The sequence below is a fragment of the Rhinolophus ferrumequinum genome, chromosome 22 (assembly GCF_004115265.2).
Source record: "Rhinolophus ferrumequinum isolate MPI-CBG mRhiFer1 chromosome 22, mRhiFer1_v1.p, whole genome shotgun sequence".
NCBI classification, from domain to species: domain Eukaryota; kingdom Metazoa; phylum Chordata; class Mammalia; order Chiroptera; family Rhinolophidae; genus Rhinolophus; species Rhinolophus ferrumequinum.
The window spans coordinates 43,219,140-43,246,038 of NC_046305.1; the positions used below are offsets into that span (position 1 = coordinate 43,219,140).

Here is a 26,899-nt window from a genome sequence, read left to right on the forward strand (position 1 = left end):
GTATTTAATTTTGAGGGTTTTTGTTTGTTTGTTTAGTTTGAGACTTTGGTTTAGATGAAGGAGTAGATAGTCAGTGTATTCTCAGCAGAACCCGGACTGATACATAAAGGCAGATTTTGTTTCCATAATACAGGGCTGGGCCTCAAACTGAGCTGTTGACAAATGGAGTCAGATGCTTTCCCTTTAGTGAACATCCATGACTAGCACAGGTAAGAAGTGACAGGGATGTCACAGAGGAGTGGCTCACGGGAGGGTGGGGATGGACGGTCGGACAAGACTTTTAAGTACCTTCTGAGAGTCTGTGGCTTCTCTAGCAAGATAGAAATCTTCCCTGTGTTCAAATTACCCTTCCTTTCTTGTGTAGCAGGAGAATTGGTATTAAAATAAACATTCATACTCATTTTAGGGTTTGTGGCACATAGTTTGTTTAATCCAGATTGGATACATCAGGTACAGCAGTGGCACATGACTCAATACTGTAAATGATAAACGTTTTAACATATGCACTACAGTTTCAAAAGAAGACGACAGGAAACTCAAGAGTTGTTGTTTTTTTTTTTTTCCATAGAAAGTTTTCACGTGTTTATCTTCCTGCAGTTTTGTACAGTATTTTTTCTTTGCCATGTGATATTGGTAAGCAAAGCCCATTTATTATACGAAAATAGAAAAGAACACACTTGATGTTTTTCACGATAACATTAATGGGGGAGGGAGGGAATGACCGACCGCTAAGGAAAACATTACGTTGGAATGTCTGATTATCAAAAATATACCATCCCTCCCACCTCCCTGGTTTGTAAAATAGTCTATTGGTCCAAGGAGCCCCCCAAGACTTGGGTCAGTGCCCTACACTGGTTAGAGTGACACCATCCAGTGTAGTTAAGTAACCTGCTAAGATAAATGTCATTCCCACACTTGATGAGAAAAACAGAGAACATTCTGAATAGAAAACAAGACTCAAAAGGAACCCCTTTAAAGCTGTTGTTTGTTTTTGCTGATAGCCACTTTCTCTGAGTTCTAACAATGCTCTTCCCGATGCTGTTTAGGCTCCAAGGGTCACAGGTCCTGACCATAGTTTTCCTTCATCCAGTTGTTTTAAAGCTTTGCAAAAGATGAGATTTCATAAGGAAATCAGAAAGGGAAAGGGAAAGTCAGGTTCCCGTTTGTTGTGGTTACCATGCCAACTAGTTTGGAAGGGAAACTAATACTGCCTTAGGGATCGAAGATCCCATCATTGGGATCTTTCTGCCTTGCAGTCACCTGGTCATTGAAATGAGGGAGTCTGGACCACTGGAATTCATGAAAAAGCTCCAGATAGAATTCAGCTCCATTTCAACCACTACCTCTACAAAGTTTAAAAAAAAAAAACACAAAAAAACCCCAGGAGAAATCTAGGTATATGTTCCAGTGTACACTTTCCCTGCCTATATTCTAACAAGTGACATGATCGTGAGCTGTAGGAAACAGCTCAAAAACTGGGTCAAGTCCACACGCAGCGTATCCGTGAGCTGACTTTTGTGTTAAGCATGTGTTCAAACTCTTTGTTTTTCTTAATTTCACTTTTCTACTTGCTGGCCTTATTATACTCTGGTGTGATTGTAGACTAACGTGTTCAACTGCCATTGAGAATATCTGATCTTTTGGACAGGATTCTATGCAGTTAATCCTGAGCTTGACACGAAAGAAAATAGGGGATGAAAGAGAAATAGTAGAGTTTGCTTCTGGAGGCCCTGACTTAGGGTGGTTCTGAATGGAATTCCTCCTCACCTTTAATCACCACCCCTGACATCCAGGTATTAACAATATAAGCAAGCCTCCAAGGAATGCCACATGATGTGCAGGAAATATCCCAGGACAAGATGTCTAAGCCCTGGATCGCAGTCACAGTGAACTTGGATCAGTCACTCAGCTTCTTCCTGCCGCCTTCCCTCTTGCTGAATGAAGGATGTAGCTTGACTTACCACCGTCAGAGGTTGTAAGGATCAAAGGACCATAGGCAGTATGCTTCGAAATGTCCTAGCCCTCTCTTCACTGAGAGATTAGACTGAATAAACCTGACTGTTCACTTGTTCACCTATGTTTGATAGAATTGCTCTGAGAGTCCCTGGTCGGTTCTACCCAGGGAATGGTGGTTACCACAGTATGGTTTGTATTAGTCCAGTCAGGTGGTTTCCAGGGGCTGTGTCCAAGTAGCACTGACATTTGCAGAAGACTGTATCTCTAGTTATTGCATGTATTCTTTGATGGGTCTTCTCTGAAGCATTGTCGCTCTGAGAGGCAGTGGGTGTAACGGGAAAAGCATTAGACCAATAGCCAAGGGACTTGCGTCCTGGTCCCAGTTCTGTCGTTAAATGACTGCATGACTTTTAACAAGTCACTTAATTTCTCTGGGGGCTCAGCTTTCCATACCGTAAACTGTTAAAGAGATTCTTGAATCCCTTCTAGTTCTGATGTACTCTTCATACTACATTTTCTAAGTTTGCATTCATCTAAATGTAGACTGTTGTTTTTGTCGTTGTTTTTTTTTTTTAACCCTCCCTAATGCTGAGTGGGACTGAATGGGAAAGGCAGTTTTGGGAATCTATTACGCTGAAGTGGTTCCTGCACTAGGAAAGCTGAAGAGTCGCACCACAAAGCCCCTTGCCCCCAGAAAACCCTGATATCCTCGTTCTTCTGTCATTGGCCAGTGGGTTCAACTGACTAACCTGACTGGGCACACTTTGGCTCTTTTGTTTACTTACAAATGCAGCAGTGTAGTCTGTATTCTGTTGTGGACATGAGCCACTTTCGTGGGTTGACATCTTTTGGACCAGAGGTGAGCTGGGTCTCTCATCCTTGGCTAAGACTACATCAGGGGATGGCGGTGAAGGGCATGGTCTAACAGTCTTTTAGGAACTGGCACAAGGTGGGATTTGGAAATGAAGCTGTCAAAAAATGGGAAGTTATCTGGGACATGATTATTCAAATCTGTTGAGTAAGTTTTGTGGGAACCGTGATAGTTCCCTCGGTGTATCATCAAACAGGTCCTGGGTTGGACCAGTCATTATTCTAACCCTGCGATGACCTGTTCTTAAACATAGGTAATTTGTATGTAGAAGTAACCACGTTCCTATTTACTCTTGATCACTTACCCCACTCAGTTCTTATGATGTAAACTGAGGTACTTCCCAACTTTGTTCCATTATCCATTCCTTCAAAAGAAACATTCCTTTTCTAGTCCTTTACCTGTCCTCTAAATGGAGTCCAACCCCGCCTTCTGCCTTCCCCAACAAGAGGTGTGTATGAAGAATGTATTTAAGTACTTATTCTCAGGTGTGTTTAGGTCTCGTGTGCGTGTGTGCGTGTGTGTGTGTGTGTGTGTGTGTGTACAAACGTATTCCTCTGTAGTGGTAAAGTTGTTCTGTCGACTTAGATCGCAAGCTCCGAGGGCCAGCACCACCCCATTCTCATGTTAGGGGAAATGCTTGAGGCCAGACCCAGACAAAGGGCTCTGGGCAAGGATGGGGAGCGGAAGGAGATCATTGACAGGGCTCCCTTTCCTCTGCCCTTCTGCCCACCGTCGGTTAGGTGCCACCTCATAACGCTTTGCCTTTCCACTTGTATGGATGGGGTCAGTAGAGCTGGGGTCGCAGGGAAGCCCATTGAAGGTGTTTTCAGGTTCCTGGCTAGTGAAACTTGTCTGGATGGCTGTGGTGGGCAGAAAAATTCTTGGCCTACAGTTAAAGAGCTAACCACTACACCGCAGAATGGATGATGAGCCCCTGACGAGCTCCTGTATCTGAGAGGCCAGGCTAGAGAGATTGCCACAGGGTAGCTGGCAATTGGGGAGCGCGGGAAGGGGCTTTCACGAACCCCGAGGCCCACCCAGCTGCTATAAGCAGTGAAAACGGATAAGATTCCAGAAACGCTGTTTCCCAGCCCCACCAGGGTGCAAGCCACCAGGACACAAATACTGTCCAGGTTCCCAGAAACCACATTCACTCTGTCACTTGCAAGGAGGTGATCAGGCTTCTCCCCCATTTCAGTTATCTTCAGGGACATCAGGCCTGAAGACTCTTCAGACCTCAAGGCATTTTGCCTTCCAAGCAGGTAAGAATCATGGAGAATCTCTGACTTGCTTTCACACTCTGGCGCATCCTTTGTGAGGCACAGGCTCAACCTGCCAGCTCAGCCTCCATGTGGGAGTTGCCTCAGGCGTGAGATAAGTCAGAAGCGGGGTGTGCACGGCGGAGTACCATTGCTTTCTCTGCAGGAAACTGCTCCCCGGGCCTCCTGGCAGAGCTCCGGAAAGGAGGGCACACAGCTGTGAGCCCCGGGGTCTGCTGCCCTCTCCACTGGCACACGCCAAGAGTCAGCTATTTCCTTTTTGAAGACCCCAGTGTGATCAATCTGGTCATTCCCTTTCCAACCTGGAAATGGAAACTGCCAACACCAGCCGTGAGGGAGGCACTTACGTCTACGAAGTGGGCTTTCCCTCCTCCCTAAACTCGCCTGTTTGTGCTTCATTCCTGTCTCTTCCACACCTGCATTCCCACAAATAGAACCCAGGCACACGCCCGCAGGTGCCTGACGGTGGCGTGTCTCAGGCTCACTGGGGTCCATGGAGAGACAGATGGCTGGACACTGAAAAACAGCCAGGGGGCGAAGCAGAGAGATACAGGGACCAAAAAAGACAGGGACAGACGGGGTAAATGTTGCTGTGTGGTCACTTGGCAGCTCCGTGCAGGTCAGCTGGGCAGTGGGGGCCCAGATTCAATTGACCTCACCTACCTGGGGGAATGGAGAGAGAACTCAGCAATCACTGACTTCTTAGCCTAAAAGCTTTGCTCTATAAAAGGAGAAAAACAAAACAAAACAAAAATAAAACCAACCCTCATAAAAGGACGCATTGTTTTGGTTCAAAGGTATTGGGTTCGCGGAGAAAAAAACGTTTCACAAAAATCCGTTGGTGTTTTTCTTTTCCACCTTTTCCCATGAATAAATATTATCCATTAAAAGCCTTGAAAAGGTGCTTAAATACACAGTGTTATATTTTCTTCCTGTTTTGCATGTGACAACTCTGGCCTCTGTGCTGCTCTTGGTCTTGTCCTTTCCTCACTGGGGTCTCCGGAAACAATTGTGATTTGGTCTGAGGCTCCCCCTGCAGGTCCTGTAGGGGTGTGTAGCCTCTGCCCCCTCCGACCTGTCCCCTACCCCACCCCCCCTCCCTTCCTCCGGCCCCAGCGAGAGGCAGGGTCACAGGACTTTGTGCACGCCAGCAGCAGTGAACCTCAGGGGCCCCTTTGCTGCCCTTGTTTCCTTCCAGGCACAAGTTTCAGTGCTCGGTGTGCAACAGGGCAGGCGGAAAGAGTGGGGAGAGGGGGTGGGAGTGGTCCCAGTGGCCACCCACCAGCATGCCAGCCCCCTTGGCTCCCACTACCCACGCTGGCCCTCTGTCCCGTGGTTTTACAAGGCGGACACCTTGACAACATTGCTGGCTATGGCAGGAATGTTCGTGTTGGGGCCCGGGCTGGCAGGGGGGGGCCGACTCTCCCCCTCAGGGGTTAGCGCCGGGGGAGTAGGGATGCTGATGATGGCTGTCGTGATGTGGGATGCTTTGCAGTTTGGTCTCAGTCCGTCGTCTGCTTTCAAATTAAGGCTGGAGCGACTGGGATGAAAAAAGAGTGAGTTGATGAGGGTCCCTCTCGCCAGTGTTCCAAAGCTTCCTCGACCCCCTAGACTTCTAGCTCATAGAAACTTGGCGGAGGTTTGGGTGTCCCTCTGTCTTCTTTTTGGTCATCAGCCTGCAACTATCCATTCTAATGGTTATTCCTAGACTACCAACAATTGCGAAGTTGGATATTGGGCTTTGGGATTCAGAGTCTACGCTTTCCCTCCAGCGATTGTTTACCTATCACGTGTGCCACTGGACTTGCTTTCCCTGAATTCCTTGCCACTCGCTGGAGGTAGTGGGAAGTGGCCTAAATATAAGCAGAGAAAGGAGGGAAAAGTCAGTCTGTGATTCAAAATCAGCGTGGGACAAGCCACGCCTAACACAACTGTGGAAATTATTTCCTCGAGAAAATGGTCAGTTCATTCTTTGCACCGGGATAGATCATTTTTGGATTTCTCTTGTTATTTTTTTCTGATATCTAACCCCACATTGGGCCTGCTACAGTAGCCTCCAAAGCATATAAAGGGCCTTTGGGTTAACGTGCAAGGCTGAGAAGGAAGGTGTGGGAGGCAGGTGGGGGGCTCATGCATTAGGTAAGGGGAAAGGAAGGCCAGAGGACCCTCAGGTTCTCCTAATGCTGAGATTCTTTAATCCTGTGACTGGACCGGCTCCAGCCTTTGGGAGTGATGGGGAGGGAAGCCACCCACCTGGTGGTGAGGGAGGGCTGCTCGCTGCCCTGGATGTGGATCGTGCTGAGCTCTTGCATGCTGCGCAGGCGAGTGGCCGGCAGGTTGGAATTGGGCAGGTGCGTGGTTTTCTTACTACGACGGGAGCAGCAGGTGGTCGTGAGGCCTGGGTGGCTGGACAGTGAGGGACTTCTTGTGGACGGGTAGTTCTGCATTGAACTCTCCATGCAGTTCTGCTCAAACATCTGCTCATCTATAAATTCGTGGTTCTGCGGGAAGCAGAAGGAAAGGAAGTAGGAAAAGGAGATAGGAGGGCGGGGGGTGGGCCCCCATACTCTGTACAGCTGCCTGTCTCTGTTCTGGGCCGTGAGAGAAGGGCTCCCAACCGCCTGGAGCACAGACAGGCATTCAGGAGGGGTGATGTCCCACAGGCACCAAATGAAGAAGGAAAGAGAGTTCTACGGGCAGCCCTGGCCGTCAGATCGGAGTTGTTAAATCAAGATGTGACATATACTCCATCTACAGCTTTGAGCTGAAGGGATACAGAGGTGACAGCAGGATTTAGTGACATCGTCAAGGCTAGAAGCAAAGGCTTGACTTGCTCTCCAGGCTGTGCACAAGATCTCCTGGCAGGGGTCGGGGGGGCAGCCAAGGAGTCACTGCTACGGGTGGTGGGTGTGCTGGTTGGCGTTTCTGAATGTAATGGGTGAGATCCTTACGAATCTTGGGTAAGCGTGAGACAAGCTTTTGAAGGCACTGGATTGTTCACAGGATTTGGAGCACTTTGCTCTCAAAGGCTCATGGGGTCAAATTGTGAGGATTATGATGTCCTTTAACTATTTCCCTTTCACCTGATTATGGGGTGGGGTACCTGGAGGAACAGGATTCCCTAAGTCAGGCGTAAGCATGGGAAGGAAATGCTAACCGCCTCCCGACTAGAGGGCGTCGGGTGGGGTGGAACCCAAGAGAACTAAAAAATGGCTGTATGGGCAAGGTGACTAAGAGGCTATGGCGTTAATGATCTGACCAAGGCTGCCAGAGGGCAGAGAAAGGCTGAGGAGAAGTCGTATGAGAACAGAGTTCAGGGGGGGAGAGACCAGCCCTGACAGCCAATACCGGGAGCCGCCATGGAGCTGGGGGGTGGCACCGATGTGACACAGATGTGGCCCATGGACACTCCGCCCAGGATACCGACATTGGTGCCATGTTCCACCACCCCCTCCTGGCCCCTGGGGAGGTCAAAGGAGGGAATCCGAGAGGCCGTTGGGGAGTTTAGCACAAAAACTGGGAGCTTGAGCTGGTACTGGGTGTGGCGGCAGGAAGGATAAGCCCCAGAAGAATCAACAGCGCATGCAGAGAACCAGACCAGGGGGTAAAAAGGAGAATCCACAGACTCAGAAGAATCAGAAAGAACAACATCGATTGAATTTTTAAAAAGTTATACCTTGATGGTGGAGGTTCGAACAGACAACAGGGGATCATCCACAAGATAGGACAACCCCTACAGGGACAACATGCCAACAGAAGATAAGAACACCATTGATTGTACATTCCGGCATTCCCAAGCTCCGTTCTGACATTCAGTCTCTCAATCCCAGCATTCCACCCTTTGAGTCCGACATTCCAGCCCTCGGTCCCAGCATTCTCCCTGCTTTGTCCCGACATTCCACCCCTTGGCTCCAACAGGGCCCTGCTCAAATCCGGCGTTCGTTCCCTCCATCCCAACATTCTGCGTCTCCTATCCCAACATTCCTCCCTGACAACATCCAGCATTCCATGTCTTGTATCCCAGTATCCCATCCCCACAATCTGACATTCTCTCCCTCAAATCCAGCATTCCACCCCCTTCCACGCCAGCATTCCAGCCCTTCAAACCCAGGTTGTTCCCACCCGTGTCCCTTCAGTGTCCACATTCCACCCGGCACATGCAACTTGGAAAGGGCAGTTGGGTCCGGCCCTATCCCTTTGGCAAGCTCTGAGTCTTTGAGAGAAAGTCTCGATATACTTCTACAGTTCTTACCACTATGAAATGTCAGATACATGTGGAAACTACTGTTTTCAGAGTCCCTTCCCATTTTGGGCGGCCTCCTTGGGTTTAACCGCCCCCCATAGTGTCCACATTTGGCTCACAGTAAGAGTCATCTAACAGCACCTATCCCCACCCTCCACTCCGGCATCAGGGAGGCCCGGATGGGGGACATCTAGAAAGTTCTTCCTGGGTGTGCTGAGCCCTGGCTACAGGCTCTTTGGGGAGGGAGGTTCTAGGAAGGACCAGGGAAGGGTTTGGCTTTGTCTCTCCGTGGCTGCTCCCTCCCTGTGATTCCGACCACGTTTTGCCAAGGGTCCAGGGTTGGCCCCACTGCCTTTCCTGTCAGTCTGTTCGTGAAGCACAGGCATCGTCCCACATTGCAACTGTGATGCCTGAAACCACAACTCTATTTTGTTGAGCTTTTCAGCAGCTGACCTCCCTGGGGATGGCAGGGTGACTAAGAGGGAGTGGTAAGAATAGCAAAATCTATGTGCTGCCTCCTCTCTACTCACCGCCTCCTGTTCAGAGAGGAATGTAGGGAGCAAGGGGACCCACAAATTGCATCAACCTAGCCCCAGGGATAGGACAAAACTTGATGTTCTTCTTACGGTCCTGTAGCAATCGAGTATAAATTCAGCCCTAGTTTTGAAGAGTGGTGCCCATCAGAACTGAGAACCTGATAGATAGGCGGAGCCCTTCCTGAGCCCTCAGTGACCGAGAAATGGGCCGTGGAGCCTGACGTAGGGGGCTCTGGAAGGGCTGGGGGTAGTGTCCTCCTCTGTGCGGCTGCAGGACAGCTGGCATCCCTACCCTGGTGACCTGAGGGTTGATCGAGACCTCATCACTCCATTTGGGAGCTGAAGGGGACAGACTTCGACTTCAGAATCTCGGCCCAGGGTGAGGATGTGAGTTGAATTCTCACTCTGTGAGTTTTCCCCTCGGATAAGGGCCAGGGGAGGTGGCCACGGGCTGGGACTCACAGTGGTTTTCTCCAGGCAGTGCAGCAGGTGGTGGTGCTGGCTCTCGATGAGTGAGGTGGTCTTGCCCATGGATTCCTCTTCCGGGGTGCCCTAGTGAGAAGAGAAGAGAGACTGAGTACAGAGCTGGCATGCTGCCTTTCTCCATCCCCTTCATTTCTCCACAGAAGGTAGGAGGGCACCAGAAAAATGTGGGTGAATCAACTTTTAGGGTTACCATAGCACATGGTAGCCTTTGGGCTGGGGGCCCTGGGTCCAACGCTGGTTTCAGGGGAGCGGTGACAATCCCCTGGAGAGGTATGCATGTGGAGGAGGGCTGCTTCCTGGGGGAAGTTGGGAAACATGGCCTTCTCAGGGTTCACACGGGGGCTTTGCAGCCCTAGTGCTGGTGAGGCGGGAAGAAAAAACAAGCCCAGGGTCCCCTCCACCTCCCAGCCCAAGTCCTGGAGGCTCCTACCATCAGCTCCAGAGCCTCGTTGAGGAGCCCGTTGCGCTTGCTGTGCAGGTAGGCGTTGGAGCTGCCTGTTTTGGCCACACGGATCCTGGCAAGGCGGGCCTTCTGTGATTGGCAGAGAGAAGCAAAGAATGAGGTCTAAAGACAGCAGGCCTGGAAAAGCCGGGGCCGGAGGGCTCTCCCAGCGAGGCTGGGTTCCCAGGTCCTGTCACACGCAGGAGAGGAAGGTGCTCCTTCCCTGCCTCACGGTCTCTGTCTGCGGGCCCCAGGCCTGTGTCTGAGACGCTGTGTACCTGCTTTGTGTGGCTCGGTCACAGTCACAGTTCCCAGGGCTGTCCACTCATCTCTCCAGCTGGGTGTCACCCTGGCAGGAGAAATACTACTGATCGAAGTCTTCCCTCCGTCCAAAAGTTTCATGTCTGAGTATTTCTCATCTCCAACTAGACGGAGCGCTCTTTCAAGGAGCACGTGCTATACCTCTCCTCTGCTTCTGCCCTGGGGTCCAGTGAGTTCCCTGCAATGCAGGTGCCCAAATATCGGTTCATTCTGAGAAAAGCGAGAAGTGTGCATGCGTGCCCCTCAATGCTTCCTAATCCCGTCTCCACTTTCTGTTTTTCCCTCAGCACTGATCACTAAGGTAGGATAAGGGCTATACACATATCTTGCTACTGTCTCTCTGCCCCGTCAGAATGTAAGCTCCCGGAGGGCAGGAGTTTTTTGTTCACTTATGTATCCCCAGTGCCTAGTAGTGTTTAAGTTAATGAAGGAATTTATAGTTGCAAGTCTGTCTGTCTCTGGCACTGGACTCACGCACGGATGTGTCATTGTAAGCATATTTCGCTGTGTGTCTCCGTGGGGATGAATGTAGGTGCATTTGAATGTGACAAGGTGGCCTGATGTGTGTGCCAGAGAGGGCAGGATGGAACACATTTCTAAACACCTCTTTGGCTTTAACTTGGGCAACTGAGAATCTCCCAGCTCCCATCTAGAAAGCCTTGAGCAGATCTCCTACAGGAAGGCTTCCTGGAATCTCAGGGCAAGCCCATCTCTCTTGCTTGCAAGGGCAGTGGGAGGGGCGGGACGCACTGCAGATCCGGCTGCCCTTCTCATTCCTAATAGCCATAATCAGTGTCATGATGACAGCAGCACAACCACAGAGCGAGGCCAAAGAGAAAAGAACCTTGGGGAGAGAGGAAGAAGGGAACAGTAGAGGGGCTTCTGCTGGTTTAAAAAAAATGCAGTTGGAAGTTTGGGCTCTTATAACTCTAGACCCAGCTCCAGGCTCTTGCTACTGAAAACACAAGAGCCCCTCCTGGGACTGACGGGTCCCTCCTCCCGACTGAGAAAGTCCACATGTGGCTTCAGCATGGCCTCTGAGCAGAAGAATAATCCTTGGGAAATTGTGACAATGTCCAGCTTCTACCCAACACGGGAGAGTGTCCCTTCCAAGTGTCCTGCTGGGCTGGTTCATCTGCTAAAAGGAGGCCAGGGACTTGTATTCAAGGCCAGGGACTTGTCAGGCTGTCAACAGAAGCTCAGAGGATGCACTCTGTCTCTTGTTTCCTGGGAGGTCCCTTGTGGACAGCACGTCCCCTGCAGGGACAACTCACCTCCCTTCCCTGGCTTCTAAATATGAGGAAGAGGCCTGGACTTGAAGCTGGAAGATCTGCCTGTACGTCTGAGGAAGAACGCTCCTCTAGGTGGACAGCATGAAAGGGGTACCCGGAAGAGAAAGGGTGGTAAGGAAGCGCTGGCGTTCTCTTCTCTCTGAGCAAAGAACATTCATTCAGGTCCAGGACAATTCTCCCTGGGAGTCCTGCTGCAGCCTTCCCCTCAGCTAGACGTCTCCACCCAAGCAAGTTCCTTGTCTAATATTAGAGGACGTGGCCGCTATTGCGTTCGGTGAGTACTGGGTATTGAGAGCCGCATATGGAAATCCAATTGTGTCAAGCTCATTATAGCCTTATATAATTTGATTGCACCACTTAGAGCCAGACCTTTCTCATATCTGGGGTCTGTCTTCATTACTTTCTAGAGATGAAAGATTCTCCTGTTCTCCTTTGTGGCACTTCTTTTAATCTTATCTTACCCTGGGCTCTATAAAAGAAACAGATTGTCATATCAAATGTACTGTATCGTTTAATCATGTCCCACACAGGATAAAGAGGTTTACAATGTGTTTACAGAACCATACCCAGTGTATGATATTTGGTGAGGCTCTTTGCTTTGGCTTCGAGCTCCTGAGGGCCAGAGTCTATGGCTTATGGATATTTTTATCTTCAGCGTAGAGCTTTCTCCTGAGCAGGTGCTCAAGCAAGGCTTGTGATGGCCCTAGAAGGAAGACGATCCCACACAGTTGGTCAGTCATCCAGGTTGACAAAGCCATTGCAATGGGCTCAATCTTTGTGTGGACTGGTCAACTGCACTCTCTTCCATGGTCGTAAGTATGAAGTCTGACAATTAAGTTTGCAAACTTGTTGCAACGATGTTGCTAACCTTTTTTTTTTTTATATCAGAGGGATTATTCATTATGAATCTGTACCAACTGGACAAACAGTTAACCAACGTTACTATTTGGAAGTGCTGAAAAGGCTGCGTGAAAAAGTTAGACGACCCGAACTTTTCGCCAACAATTCATGGCTCTTGCATCACGACAATGCACCAGCTCATGTGGCGCTGTCTCTGAGGGAGTTTTTAGCCAGTAAACAAATAACTGTATTGGAACACCCCCCTACTCACCTGATCTGGCCCCCAATGACTTCTTTCTTCACCTGAAGATAAAGGAAATATTGCAAGGAAGACATTTTGATGACATTCAGGACATCAAGGGTAATACACCGACAGCTCTAATGGCCGTTCCAGAAAAAGAGTTCCAGAATTGCTTTGAAGGCACTGGCATCAGTGCAAAGCTTCCCAAGGGGAGGACTTGGAAGGTGACCGTAGTGATATTCAGCAATGAGGTATGTAGCACTTTTTCTGGGATGAGTTTGCAAACTTAATTGTTAGGCCTCATACAATATGAGAGTTGAAAGAGAATGTAGAGATCATGTAAGGTCTTTTAAAGACAAGAAAAAGGCGGACATGAGGGGAAGTGAGGGACCCAGGGCAAGGTGGTGAACTAGCAAGAGCTTAGCTCAGGTCTGCCAACTTCCAGGTTAGATGCTGCTTCCATAATACCCTTGAATTTCAGCTCCTGTCAGGCAAGTTTCTAAACTTGACGAGTCAACCTCAAGAAGTTGCATTTTCAACAGGCTTGGAGATCCCAGGGTTAGAGGACAGAGGGTGCCACCAGCCTGGGTACAGTTCCAGGTACAGTCGGTGCTCAAGTATCTGACAGGCTCCTGGAACCCTTCACAGTGAAGCTCTTCCTAGCTGTCTGGCTGGCTGGTGCCTTTGGCCATGAGTTTTGGCATCTCTTGCCCTGGGAGAGGCAGGAGGAGGAAAATGGGGGAGACATGGAAAAGCCAAGAGAGAACAGGGACAATTGCACTCTGAGGCATATACCCTAGAGAAATGAAAACTTTTGTTTACACAAAAACTGTCCATGAATGTTCATAGCTGCTCTGTTGATAAGAACCCCGACGTGGAATCATCCCAGAGGTCCCTCCACAGGCGAAGGGTTAAACACACTTGGTACATCCCCACCATGCGATACTGCTCAGCGAGAAAAAACAATGGATTATAGATACACACAACTTGGATGCTTCTCCAGGAATTACACGGAACGAAAAAAGTCAATCCCCGAAGGTTACCTACTGTATAAGTCCACTGATATAACATTTTTGAAATGGAAATATTTTCTAAATGGAAGACAGGTAAATGGTCACAAGCGGTTGGGGACAGGGTAGTGGGAGGGTGCGGCAATGGGGTGGCAGAGGCGTGAACCTACAGAGGTGATAACATTGTATAAAACTCACACACACACACACGCACACACACCAGCTAAAACTGGGGAAATCGGAATAGGATTGGTAGATTGCACCAATGTCCGTCCCCTGTGTGTGATAACCGCATGTTAACCTGTCATGATCTCAATAAACATTTCCATTAAAATAAAAATCTGGGCAGGCACCAGAACTGGAGATGGGGACCAGGTCCCCCACTGCAGATGTTCCCCTCTCCGTCCACGGCTAGACTGTCTCACCTGATCTCCAAGTCACTTGGCTCAGAGAACAGTCTCTGAAGCAAGTGGTCGTGGCATTGCTTTAATTACAGCCCCAAGCAAACCACTGGTGACAGGACAGGATGACGAGTTTTTGAGCCTTGCCTTTCCACCTGAGGTGCGCGGGCTGGCGCTTCCCTTCATGGCTGCTTAGCTCCTGGGAACGTGGTGTGGGCCGAGCCCTCTCACAGCTCCGCTGCCCTGCTTCCTGTCCCATCTCTCCACACTCCACTAAGTGCCCTGGACACCCCCTTCCTTGCCTCCCGGTGATGGTGACAGACGCAGTGCTAGAAGCAGGCAGTATTCTTGGATTCTTTCCCCGCCTCCCTCACAGGAAGCCCAAGGTAAAAAGGTGAAAGAGACAACTGAGCAACCTTGAGGCGAGACAGTATCTAGGGGAAGTGAAAACACTGTATATTTACTCTGATTTCAAAGGGAGCGGAAGGCGGAGAGGGGTGCAGAAGGCAGGGGTCTCATCTTTAGGGGCAGCAAGAGGGAGCACTATGACAAAGCTGATTCCTTCTGGATTTTAACCACACAGGATGAGCTTTGTAAAGCTTCACGGGGAAATGGGCACTGCCACATTGTGTGCAGGGGCAAACCCACAGCGAATGAGAGGCTGTAAGGGTGTGGGCCGGAGGGGAAGGGAGCTGCAGGAGCTGCCGAGAGGAGAGCGCAGCTTGTGTGGGGCTGTGCTGGGCTTCGCCTGTGGGCCTGTGTGAGCTGAGGAATCCTTTGAACCTCCTGGGCTAAACACATGTGTCAGCCCGAGCTGACTGCGGGGGGGGGGGGGGGGACCCCTCGCCTCTCAGGTCTCAGACTCCTTGCTTTGGAAAGCAGGTCTCAGTTTCTCTCTGTCCCTTTCTTCAGGACTGCATAATGAATTCAGAGATTGTTCACGTTCGCCAGCTGACGGGAACAGGGACGAGATAAGACTTCTATTTCTGGACTGGCTAGCTGAGGGAGGGGGGTGGAGGAGCGCTGACCTTGGGTGAAGAGGTAGGAAATGGGTGCTGGAGGGGATGGCAGGACAGCACAGGGCCATGTCAATCTCAGGCAAGCTGGCCACAGTACAGACCCAAGTCCAGAGAAGCCAAAGTATATTTCAGCACAGGCAGAGGGAGGCGGCAGTGGGGGGAAGAGGTGAGGGTACCAGCACACAAAAGTGCAGATGCCGGAAGTGGGAACCAGCTGGATTTATTACAGAATTATATAATGTACGTGATCATTTGAAGGATTATTATATGTAAATCAAACATTTCGGAGCGAGCGTTCATGAACGTTGTAGCTTTGTTTCCAGCTAGCATACACAGATCTGTCCTGAAATTCTGGGTTCTTCTGATATGTTGGGGACCCTGCTACTTGGGGGCTCCCCAGGTGAGTGGAAGGCCAGCAGCTGGGACCACGCGGTGAGGAAGTAAACCAGCTGCAGTGCACAGCACTTGACACATAGTAAGTGCTCAGTAAATGCTTGTGGAACGAATGAATGAATGAATGAAAGGAAGAATAAAATTAGGACACAAAATCTCAGGCCTCCAAAAGCGACTCTTTCAGTGAGGTCCCCTCTCCCCCTTCCTTGTACCCAGAAATAACCGTGGGAGGGTGAGAGGCTCTGAATGGGGTACCATGTTCAGCCCTCCACCCGCCCCTTTCCTGACAGGAATATGGTAAAAGTCACGACCCAAGAACCTTCACCAGCCAAAGGCCCTAAAAATGCAGGTGAACGCTGGAAGGCTGAGTGGGTGAGTAGCTTTGGATGGCGGGTGGGGTTCAGCCCGGAAAGGGGGCTTCTGTCTAGGCACCCAAGCCTTCTGCCATTTCTCCCCATCTGTGGGCAAAGGAGGGTGCTCACCCTGCCCTGCCTTCTTAAGCAGAGCACCCACAGAACCCTTTCCTCAGGACCGGTGGGTATGCGCGTGATTGTGAGTCACACTTCTGTACCTCGACTCTGCGACACCCGAGGTGACGAAAGCCTGCTGTGCCCTTTGTCCCTGAACTCAATGGCCTCAGAAAGTTCTCTTTTCAGAGGATTCATTTTTCTTTCCAGCAGGTTTATTTTTGTCGCTGTGTTTTGTATAGGCTATTGTAAAGTATCGAAAAACGACTATGTCCCCCCAGGAAGCTCTTGGCTGGGAGAGGGGATGAGTCCAGGGCACTGCTGGGTGGCGATGGCTGAGGTCTTCAAGGGGCGGGCAGCCAGGGCCCAATGAGATTGCACAGAATATCCCAAAGGGAGATAATCAGCTTACGGATAATGGAAGGTTTGCTGCACTTTCCAGCGGACTAGGGCTGGAATGCAGGGCACGCGTAGGTAGGAAGGAACATGAAGCTGCTTTACCTTCCAAAGCCAGAGGCTCTCTGTGCTGTTCTCCCAGGAACTCCAGGCCTGGCAACCTGACGGTGACAGCTGCCAAGGTGAAGTGCCAGGCCCCTCTGGTGCTGCACCCTTCCCTCCCCGCCCCCGGCCTGAGGCTTACCTTTTGTGCCCTGCGTTTATCGGCTCTCTGGTTCTGGTGGTAAATCCGGCTGAAGTTGGAAACAATCACAGGAACTGGCAGGGCAATGACCAGGACGCCACTCAGGGAGCAGATGGAGCCAAAGATTTTCCCGGCAATTGTCTTGGGTACCATGTCTCCATATCTGAGAGAGAGAGAAACAGGTGTAAGGAAGGGGGACCATTTGGGCTGCCCTGCCAGTCATTCACGGATGCATTCATTCACTGATTCATTTATTCAACAGTTGTTTAGAGTGCCTACTATGTGCCAGGTACCACCTGGGGATGAACAAAACCGACAGGATCCTTGTGTTCACGGAGCCAGCATCCTACAAAGGGAAGACCGTAAACAAGTAAGTGAATTCATAAAAACATCGTGACTTGTGGTTATTTCCATGAAGAGAATAGTGATGGGGGCCGTGCCAGGTGGGAGCATGTAGTCAGGAAAGGCCTCTCTGTGGAGGGAACATTTAAGCTGAGATCTGAAGGTACAAGACCCAGCCATGCAACACCCTCAGGGAAGAGTGTGCTGAGCAGAGGGAACAGAAAGTACGGAGGTCCTGAGTTAGAAGGAGCTTGGCCTGTTCTGGGAATGGTGAAAGAGCCAGAGGGGCTGGAGCACAGGGAAGGAGGTGGAGTTATACAAAAGCAGGCAGAGGTGTCAGGCAGGGGCGGATCATGGTGTGTAGTGCGCTACGACGAGGAAGAGTATGGATTTCAAGTGCAACAAGGTGCCATGGACGAGTGTTAAGCAGAAGAGCATCATAACCTCATTTATGACAAAAAAAATAATAGACTCACATTCTACTGATGGAGAGCTGTATAATTTGCAGAGCACTTTTACACATTTACCTCCCATAAGCTCCAGGAACCCTGTGAACTCTGCATCCTTATCCCCATTTAACAGATGCAGGAACTGAGGCTCAGAGGCCATAAGTGGACTGCCCACGGTTGGGTACAGCTGGGATTAAAACCCACTCCTCTTGCTTTCATCTCTTTTCTACTAACCTCACTGCTCTGACCACGAGCTCTGAAACTCAGCCCCTTAAGCCATGTAGTCACTTTGGGACAGTGCCTGCTCCACTCGGAGAGCTCAGAAACTCTCTTAAGTACTTCACACCCTGGCATTGCCCCCTGGGACCGGCTTGGCCTGGGTCCTGCGCAGCCCCGAGCAGGCAGGCCTGAGCCTCTCTCCTCCAGTCAGCGAGACACTCTCCAGAGTGGTCAAGTGCTTAGCCTCTTCTTTACTGAGATAATGTAAAGGGCTTATTCAGCAAAGAGCTGTGATGACTCCTTTGGCCAAAGCAAGAAACCCCATCTCCCTGGCCTCTGTGCCCTCTGGGTGTCCAGAGCAGAAACAGGCTTAGGATGACCAGAAATGGTTGCTATTGAAATAGTGAGGCTCAAAGTCACTTGTCCAGAGGGGACCCAGGTGTCCTGGGCTCCAGAGAGGATGGGAAAGACAATGGAGTGAGCCGGTTCAGAAGATGAGGTCCTCACCTCCTCATACCCGAGGGCTCTGTGGGGGCTACAGTGGTGGTTGACACACATTTGATGTCATTGAAACCTTTCACCAACTTATGAAGTGAGCTCCTGTTTTGAGAACTACCTTCTTTCTCCTTCAGTGTCCAGGTCCTTTGTCGTGGCTCAAGCTGACTCAGTCATGCCACAGACATTGAGGCCTGGGGTAGCTCCTTCTGGAACTTGGACACTAGGTTGGCCTTGTCCGCCATGATGCTTAAGAGTGACGTGGCTGAGAGAACTTGGCTTCTGGAGTTAGACGATGTGGGCTCAAGACCCACCCAGCTCCACCATAAAATAACTGAGTGACCTTGGGGGGCTATTACTGTGGGCGCCAGTTTCCTTGTTTATAAAATGAAGAAGAGTAACCTACGTCATAATCCTATTGTGACATATACAGCGCTATAAACAATAGATACGATTACTTTTACCTGGCATTCTGATAACCATGGTCTCTGTTGCTGAGAAGCTCTAAAAACACCACTGATTGTTCCATGTCCCAAATCATCCCAACGATCCCTGCAGTGGAATCACGTCAGCTGGGATTTTCCAGATGACATGACAGAAAGGTGGACGTGGGGTCCATGACCATGGATGAAAATGAAGCGTGGCCGGAATGTGTAAGAACAGGGTCAGGAAGGCTCCATCTCAGAGGGATTGAAGCTGGTGAAAAACGCTAAGGACGACAGGAAGGTTGTTTTACCCACTGGCAGAAAGAATGAGGAGGAAAGCTATGCCAACTGCTGGGGCAGATGGTCTGCTGGCAACAGAAGATAGAAAGCAGAACAACTCAATTCCCATGTGCGCTTGCCTTCTCCACCAAGAAGAACAGGCTTTATCACAGGAACGCTGGAACCAATGTGGATAAAAAGAATCTGGAGCTTGAGGTAGGGGACGGGGGAGCAGGTGAGTGACCAGTTGTCTGCAGGATTCACATCACAGGCCCGCCTGGATTCCACCGTGGAGACAGGAAGGACGCGCAGATGGAGTGGCAGCCCCACTGCCTGCGATCGTTGAGAAATCATTACGCAGCGGAGAAATACCATGAGGCCAGAGATGGAAGACTGTTGTGTTTTTAAAGAAAGGGAAAGGAGGTCTGAGAGACCACAGACCAACAGCGTGGCGTCCATCAATTCTGCCATCACATTCCTGGCAGAATTTGAGAGCAGATTATTAAGTGGACAGCTGGCAAACCCTTGGAAACGAAACTGTATTGGTTTGCTAAGCATCCGTCTTGGCAAATTAACCTGATTTCTGGTTTTGAGATGGTTAACTGGTTGGTGGGTCAGAAGACTGCTACAGACCGACCGCATTGTAATTTTAGCAAGCTGTGATTTTTGTCCCAGCTCTTTATACCCTTGGCAAGCTGGAGGAAAGTGGGTGGACAGCGTGTGGCTAGGAGGGGTTGAACCACCTTCTCCAGGCTTCTCGAGCTTCTCAAAGGTTACCAACAGTGGTCCTGTGCCAGCAAAGGAAGTTCATGGTTTTCACATTAGAACGGCCTCCTTTGGTGAAAGAGCAAATGAGTAAACGAAATACAGAATGGATCTAAAGTTAGGTATCCATCCAGTCATGAGTTCCAGAATTTTTCAAAAGCTTATATAAAGCCAGAGGGCGGCAGCGTGGCTTAATGGTTGGGAAAGGAGACGGGCGTCAGATCCAGGGTTGAGTCCTAGCCCCAGACTATTTAATAAGAGCATTACGTGACCCTGGGAAAATTCTTTAACCTGAGCCTCTACCACTATAAAATGGGTTTTATATACCCAACTTGCAGCGTGGTTGTGACAACTATAACTCAGAAGAAGCATTTAGTGCCGTGTCTGGGTAAATGTAAATTCTCTGTAAACAGCCCATGCGGTGGGCACCTAATGCTTCCCCTGCTCAGAAGTGTCCCCCTCCCCCACTACGACATAAATACTGTCCACAGGAGCTGGTTCTCGGAGGGGCTGCCGTGTTCTTACAAACCTTCTCCTTACGCCCCTGCTCCCACCACGAGTCGTAGTCAGGAAGCTCAGAACAGGGCATCCGACTCAAGTTGGGTCAATGAGCTCCTTTCCTGGATTTCCCAGCTTTATTGAGGTATAATTTACATACCGTAACATTCATCCACTTACATCACACAATTCAGTGGTTTTTGTATTTGCTGAGGTTTTAAGGTTCATCCATGTGGTACTTCATTCAGTACTTCATACCTGTTTATGGCTGAATCATTTCCCATTGTGTGGATAGACCACATTTTGTTTATTCATTCTTTAGTTGATAGACATTTGCTCAATTTTTGGCTATCAGGAATAAATTCTGCTGTGAGAATTTGTGTACAGGGTTTTGTGTGACCATGGTTGCATTTTTCTAGGAGTCATGGTAACTCTAACAGTTTGAGGAATGGTCAAACTGTTTGTATCATTTTACTGTCCCGCTAGCTATAAGGGTTCCAATTTCTCCATATCTTCACCAACACTTGTTACTATTTGTCTTTTGATTCTAGCCACCCTAGTGGGTGTGAAGTGGTATCTCATTGTGGCGTTGATTTGCGTTTCCCCTATTGGCTAATGATATCAGATACTTTTTTCCCTTCCCTGGATTTTCACCCTTGAGACCAGATCAATCTCTTTCGAAGAAATTGAAGGGGCAACTAATACAACTCAGGAGCTGTTGGCAGCCATGCTTTCTGCTGTGGGAAAACAGCCAGATTGTAGTTAGAGAGGAAGCCAGCTGACACTCAGAAAGAGAAGAGAGAAGAAAAGGGAAGTCTGATGGAGTTCAAGTTCCTGTCCTAATTCTTACCGAGGACCAGCTTCACTTTTGTCTTTCCTGTGGTTAAGTTGTTCGGTCCTTCCTTTGACTCTGCATACAAACAAATCATTGCTCTTGTTTAACCTTCTTCCATTTGGATCCCATGATATCGAGGATGAGGATGGTGGTAATAAACCCACTGCTGATTATGTTAAAGCAACCTCTTCAAATTTCTCAGTGACGGAGCTACTAGGAATTGAGGTTTATAGGAGTCAAAAGGAATTTAACAGGTTGTAATCATGGCTAAAACCAACCAGATTAATTTTAACAAAGATAAATGGCAACACCGGCACGTTGATTCAAATAATCAATGACTGTATAGTTGGAGGGAGAGACCAGCTTAAAAGCTGTCCATGTGAAAACAATCACTGGGGGATTTAACTTCAACACAGCCACCAGTGTGATGCTAAAAACCTAAGGTGTTAGGCTGGATTGATGGGAGGACAGTGTCCAGAAACAGGGAGTAGGTGTTTATACACTGCTCCTTGATGCAGACCACTTCTAGGCGCTGTGTCAGGCTTTGGGTACTTTATATTCTACAGGACATTGATGAACTGGTTCATGTCCTGAGAAGGGAGGTTGAGATAATGAATCGTCTGGGAACCCTCTTATATGGGAAGCAAAGGAAAGGGAACATTTGGCCTGAAGAAGAGGGGGCGGGGACTGGAAGGATGGAGGGAACAATGTACCAGATGGAACCTGTGCTAGGAAATTTACCTGCATCGAGGGGTCTCACAGTAACCCTAGCAGGTAGGGCTAACCCTCCTTAGGGATGAGGAGCTGTCATCCAGAGAATGACTTGTTCCAGTTCACTCAAGTAGTAAGAGGCAGAATTGTGTGGTCTGTGTGCATTGCCCTGCTCTGTGCTTCACATCCCGCTTCTCTGGGGAGGGGTGGGCTGGGGGAGGGCTCCAGGAGTCAGCTGGAGCTCACCCCCTTCTCTTCTCTTGTCTCCCTGCCTCAGTGGCAGCAGCACAGGGTAGCCGTGAAAAGTGTGGACTCTGAGCGAGGACTACCTGGGGCGAATCCTGTTTCTGCCACTTATTAGCTGGGTGACTTGGAGCACGTTACTTCTCTGTCCTCAGTTTCCTGGGATGGATAGCACACTAGTACCCACTCCTCAGGGTTGTTGTGAGGGGTTACATGAGTTACTCTTTGTAAAATGCTCAATTATGGCACAGAGGAAGAACTTTATAAGTGTTTATTGACTCAATCCTGGGCCCAGGCCACCATTGTTTGTAAACGGGACTTTGGCAAAAGCCACTTAACCAGACTTCTCCCTTCTACTTTTGTTCCGCTTTCATTTACCAAGAAGCATCTTCTTAAAATGCAAATCCAAGCACGTCCTCCTGAAACACTTCGATACATGTTGGTTGAATGTGTGAGTTTATGAATAAAACCTGCTGCGCAATGTTGCTGCAAAGACCTGCCTGTTACACAGCTCACACTCACTGAACAGCAGCTCCGTACGTATTAAGGACCGTGCTGGGCAGTGCCCCCGTATGCCTGGGCCCATCCCGGGGCCACCGGGACTGGAGGCGTGCTGCCAGGGAGCTGCTGGTGATTCTGTAAGTCCTAATGGGCATCTATGGCCTCTTTTCTCTGTGGAACTTGGAGCAAAGAGAGGGGTAAGAAAAGAAAAAACAAAAAACTGTCCTGGCCTGGGGCGTGGGGAGGAGGGAATCAGTGCTCGGCCCTTATTTCCTTTATTGGTCTTCCTCCTCTCGTGCAAATGAAGACTCCAGCCTCCCACCAGGTTCTGGCTCTGTGCCAGGGGGAAAGGAAGGGACAAGAAAGCCCCTCCTGGAGGTGACATCCCAGGTACAGGTGAGCTGTGGTGCTCACCCCAGACTTAGGGCTCAGACCCAGACCTTACCTGGGGCCAACGTGGAAGCAGCTGCCTGCCCCTGACCAGATGGGCGCAGGGACCCTGAGCTTCTCTGTGTACCTCTCTCCCCCATCACATCCGGGGTGATCCATGTGATGTCTGGGCTGTGGTGAGAGCAGGGAAGCTTACCCTCCTAATGCGGAAGGCTAATTAATTTGTATTAGGGCTTAGGGATAATTAAACTTTTTATCTGAACGTAAGCTGCACAAACCACCCGCCTTGTACAATTAATTGCTGCCTTCATGTTGTCCTCCAGGTGCCGAGAGATAAGTATAAGCCAAGCTCCCCATCTGATTCTGCCTGCTGCTCAGATGGGGGCAGGGCTGCCCATGCAGTGGGGGTCCGTTCTTTCCTGGAGGTCAGGACACTGCCCATCAGAGCTCAGCTGCTGGGAGCTCAGCCAAGGAGGCGTAGCCTTGATGCGTTTCTGCAAGGAGGACGTCTCAGCCTCACTGCCACACCTACTCCTGCACCCACCTTCTCCCCGGGGGTGCCGCTGACCTTGGCTTCTGCCTCTAGTCTTGGTGCCCTTGGTGTTGGGGTGTGATGGGGAATGGACGCTGTTCTGCTGAGTGGGGGCAGAGTGAGGAGAGGCCGTCTCAGAGCAGGTCGGGCCGGCCACCTCCTTGTCCAGGGACAAAGGCCAATGATAGACTGTTCTGGAGGACACTAAAAACACCAGCCTGGGCTGATGAGTTCATCCCTTGACAAACACCTGGTCAGCCTCATTTCATGTCCAAAGTCCCTCCCATGGAGCTGTACTGCTGTACCTTTTTTCTTTTTTGAGTTCCTATCACGTCAGGTACCGTGAATACCCAATCTCATTTGTTTCTCCCAACAGCCCTTAGAAATATATACTATTATTATCCTCACGTTATTGATGGGAAACTGAGGCACAGCATGGCTATGCAATATGCCCCAGGTCACTTGGCTAGCCAGTTGCAGAAGCGGGATGTGGACCAGGTCTCTTAGATTCCAAAAGCGCTACCCACAGTTACAAGTTACTACAGCCGTGGTCCCCGAGGAGCCAACGTGACAGGCAGCAGTCCTGCTAGAGAGCAGGGGGACCTTCAGAGGTGACTGGATGGAGGGTAGCAGTCTAGCCATACCCACAAATGGCTTCAGCCCTGCAGTGTTGGCTCTCAGGAGGGGGCGTTAGGAAAGGAAATGAAAGCCTCTTGTCACTCCTCCTTTCTATTACCACCCCCAGCCCCCATCTCTGATTTCGTCCCTGGCAGCCGGTACTCTCCTGGGCTCACCTGCCAAGTGGGCCCCAGCAGTGTGAGCCAGGAGCCAGAAGGATGGGTTGGCACGTTGGAACTCAGGATCCTCTGATCCTCAGAGGGGAGACCTGAGCCTCAGAGCATGGAAATCTAATAACAATCACAGGGACAATTCAGTCGTAGTTTGCTTTTATTTAGCTTCTGTACATGCCGTTCAACCTTCGTAACAACCTCACGAGGTATTATGAACCCCATTTTTGAGATGAGGAAACTGAAGCTCAGAGAGGGTAAGTAACATGCTCAGGATCATCAGCGTATCCAAAGCCAATATTCCAGACCGGGCTTGTCTGACTTCAGAGCGCCCCTGTTTTTCACTATGCCCTCCTGTAGGACGAGAGGAACGAGCCAAAAAGGACCTGGCTTATCCACATGAGAAGGAACAGCCTCAAGACAATGAAGAAACTCTTGGAGTGGTGTGAGCCCAGAAGCCCAGCTGGGAGCGCTCAGGTGCTAGGGGCGATGTTTCTGGGGTCTGTCCACAGACCTGGGAGAAGGGGGTGTCGGCCCTCCCAGGCCACAGCTGTGGTTGGCCTGCCCTGAAGGGTCACAGCCAGTCACAGCTGCAGGCTCCTGGCCACCGGGAGTCTGTGGCGATCACCTTCTTGTCTTGCAATGGTGCTGGGGGACAAAGCTATTTTTCTAAACCAGTGGCTCTCAAACTTTAGTGTGCGTCAGGATGGCCTCGTTAAAACATAGATTGCTGGGCCCCGACCTCAGATTTCTGATCTATAGGTGTGGAGTGAGACCCGAGAATCTGCATTCTAACCACGTTCCTAGGTGACGCTGATATTCGTGATCCGGGGACTACACTTTGAGAACCACTGCACTAAACCATCCTTTCCCACCAGGTCACAGAATGTCGGAGCTGGAAAGGGGTGGCAGCAACCAGCCTCAGGACAGTCACTGTGCCTTAAGGAAACTGAGGCTCCAAAGTCACAGACCAGGTGGCAGAGCCTGCCTGATCACCCAGAGGGATGCCCTGTTGCCCATCGTGTTTCTCACACACACACACACACACACACACACACACACACACCCACACACACACCTTCACAGGCCCACACGTTTCCACCCCTATCCTCTGGATTGACTGATTCAGTCAAACACCTTGTGGCCTTCACTTTGCTAGGGGTGGGGCTACAAAGCTAAAGAGGCATATCCTGGGCCCCCAAGGTGTTCTCACAGGGAAGACAGACAAGTAAATCATGATGATGGTTCCATGTCAACACTACAAGAAGGAAGGATACAGGGTCCTGTGGGAGCATGAAGGAGGGGCCGCTAAATCAAGCTGGAGGGTGGTCTGAGGACCTCTCGGAGGTGATGGCACAGGTTGGTTTCCGAGCTGTGAAGAAGACGGGCTTGCCTGAGGAGCTACAACAAATTCCTGGCTGGAGGAAGGGGAGATGGGAGACAGAGCTGGAGAGGTGGCCACAGGAAGGTGCTTCTAGGTTCATCCAGGAAACCGAAATTTCTCCTGAAAGCTGTAGGAGCCATGAAGGATTTTAAGCAGGGAGGTGATATGATCAAATAGTCATTTTTGAACCATCACCCTGAAAGCAGAGTAGAGGATGGATTGGGTGGGGAGGAAGGTAGAGGCAGGGAAACCAGTTAGGAGGCCACTGTACCAGTCTGGGCAGGAAATGGTGAGGCCTGAACCAAGGCAGTGGCAGTGCGGACGGGAAGGAGGACAGACAAACAGACACACACTGGTTAGGAAGCAGAGCCTGCTGGACTTGGCAGCTGACGCAGTGTGAGGGTGGAGGGAAGCGGGGAGCCTTGGGTGCCACGCCGGCTTGGGAGACGGTGCAAACTCTGTGTACGTCTCCAGCCAAGCTCCAGGCTTCCCTTCCTTCCGCCGTCCACGATTCTGCACACTGAACTTATCCATGCTCCCGGATACCTCAGGATTCCCCGTGATTCCAAGACTTTAGCCAGGCCCTTCTTTCTGTTGGGAACGGTCTTTCTCTGCCAGGCAACCACGACTTAGCTTTCCAGGTGCTGTTCCAGTGTCACCTTCCTCAGGCTCTCCCCGACTCCCCCAGGCAGAGTTATCACTCACCCCTGTGTTTCTTTCACCTCCATCAGAGCACTTACTCCTTTCAGCCTTGACATACCTCCCAAGGTGACTGTTTCCCCACTGGGAAAAGTGCAGGGCCGTCTGTCTCTGCACGTCGCCCAGTGGGACTCAGTAGTTCAGAGTCAATCAGAGACAAAGCAGCCCCTCTGGCGTGTGTCCCGCAGACTGGGGAGGCCCCCAGGACTGACTCCTTCTGGAATCAGACTGCAAGTTCCAGGAGGGCAGAGGCTGTGTCCTTAGTACCCAGAGCCATGCCTGGCACATGACGGGCACTCAAGATATTTGCTGACTGAGGAATGAGCTATGAACAGATTAGCAATGGAACTGCTGACTCCAGCAGACCAGCTCATTAGGGAGCCCTTCTGCTGCAAACCGTCTCAATCCAGAATAAAATACACCTTTTCATGCATTGCTGGGTTCACTTGAAGTCGGGGACATCCATTTTACCTCCAATTAAAAAGGAGATCACAGCTGGGAGGAGAAACAGAGGGAGGAACCCTGTTGCCCTGAGGGCACGTGCCTGCAATAGCCAGTCATCTGTGACTGGTCACTGGGAAACCGAACCTTGGGCCCAGAGCAAAAAGGACCTCAGAGTCTTCACGTGAAGACAGACCCTGCACGGGGCTAAAGTGCTCCCGTGATGGGGGTACCACCTGGCTTATGGGCAAACCAGATTTCAATCCTGTCCAGAGGAAAACACCCTTCACCCCAGGCCTTCAGGATTCCTACAGATTAAGAGCAAGGAAATATGAGTTTGCTAGGAAAAAAAAAATCACAAGGAAGCAAGCAACCATGAGTGAGAGTCTGCAGTAGAAAAACAAACCATAGGTCTAAGCCCTCCCTTCCTCACTGCCTCCCCCCAAGAGCTTCAGCTACTGGAAA

At 50.3% G+C, this 26,899-nt stretch overlaps 1 protein-coding gene across 5 annotated transcripts in view; it reads right to left on the reverse strand.

The window, feature by feature from the left end:
- Positions 1–3,526: 3,526 nt before the first annotated feature.
- Positions 3,527–26,899, reverse strand: part of KCND3 (potassium voltage-gated channel subfamily D member 3) — a 196,701-nt gene continuing 173,328 nt past the window's right edge. For 3 of the 5 annotated variants that reach the window (XM_033093238.1, XM_033093239.1, XM_033093240.1), the window contains exons 3-8: positions 16,439–16,601; positions 9,803–9,904; positions 9,349–9,438; positions 7,784–7,840; positions 6,361–6,608; positions 3,527–5,647 (exon numbers count right to left, since the gene is read on the reverse strand). In XM_033093238.1, the coding sequence (XP_032949129.1) occupies positions 5,446–5,647; positions 6,361–6,608; positions 7,784–7,840; positions 9,349–9,438; positions 9,803–9,904; positions 16,439–16,601 (862 nt within the window). In that variant the 3' untranslated portion in view covers positions 3,527–5,445. Of the gene's footprint in view, positions 5,648–5,834; positions 5,961–6,360; positions 6,609–7,783; positions 7,841–9,348; positions 9,439–9,802; positions 9,905–16,438; positions 16,602–26,899 lie in introns of those variants that run through there. The other 2 variants (XM_033093242.1, XM_033093241.1) reach the window with 2 other exon arrangements.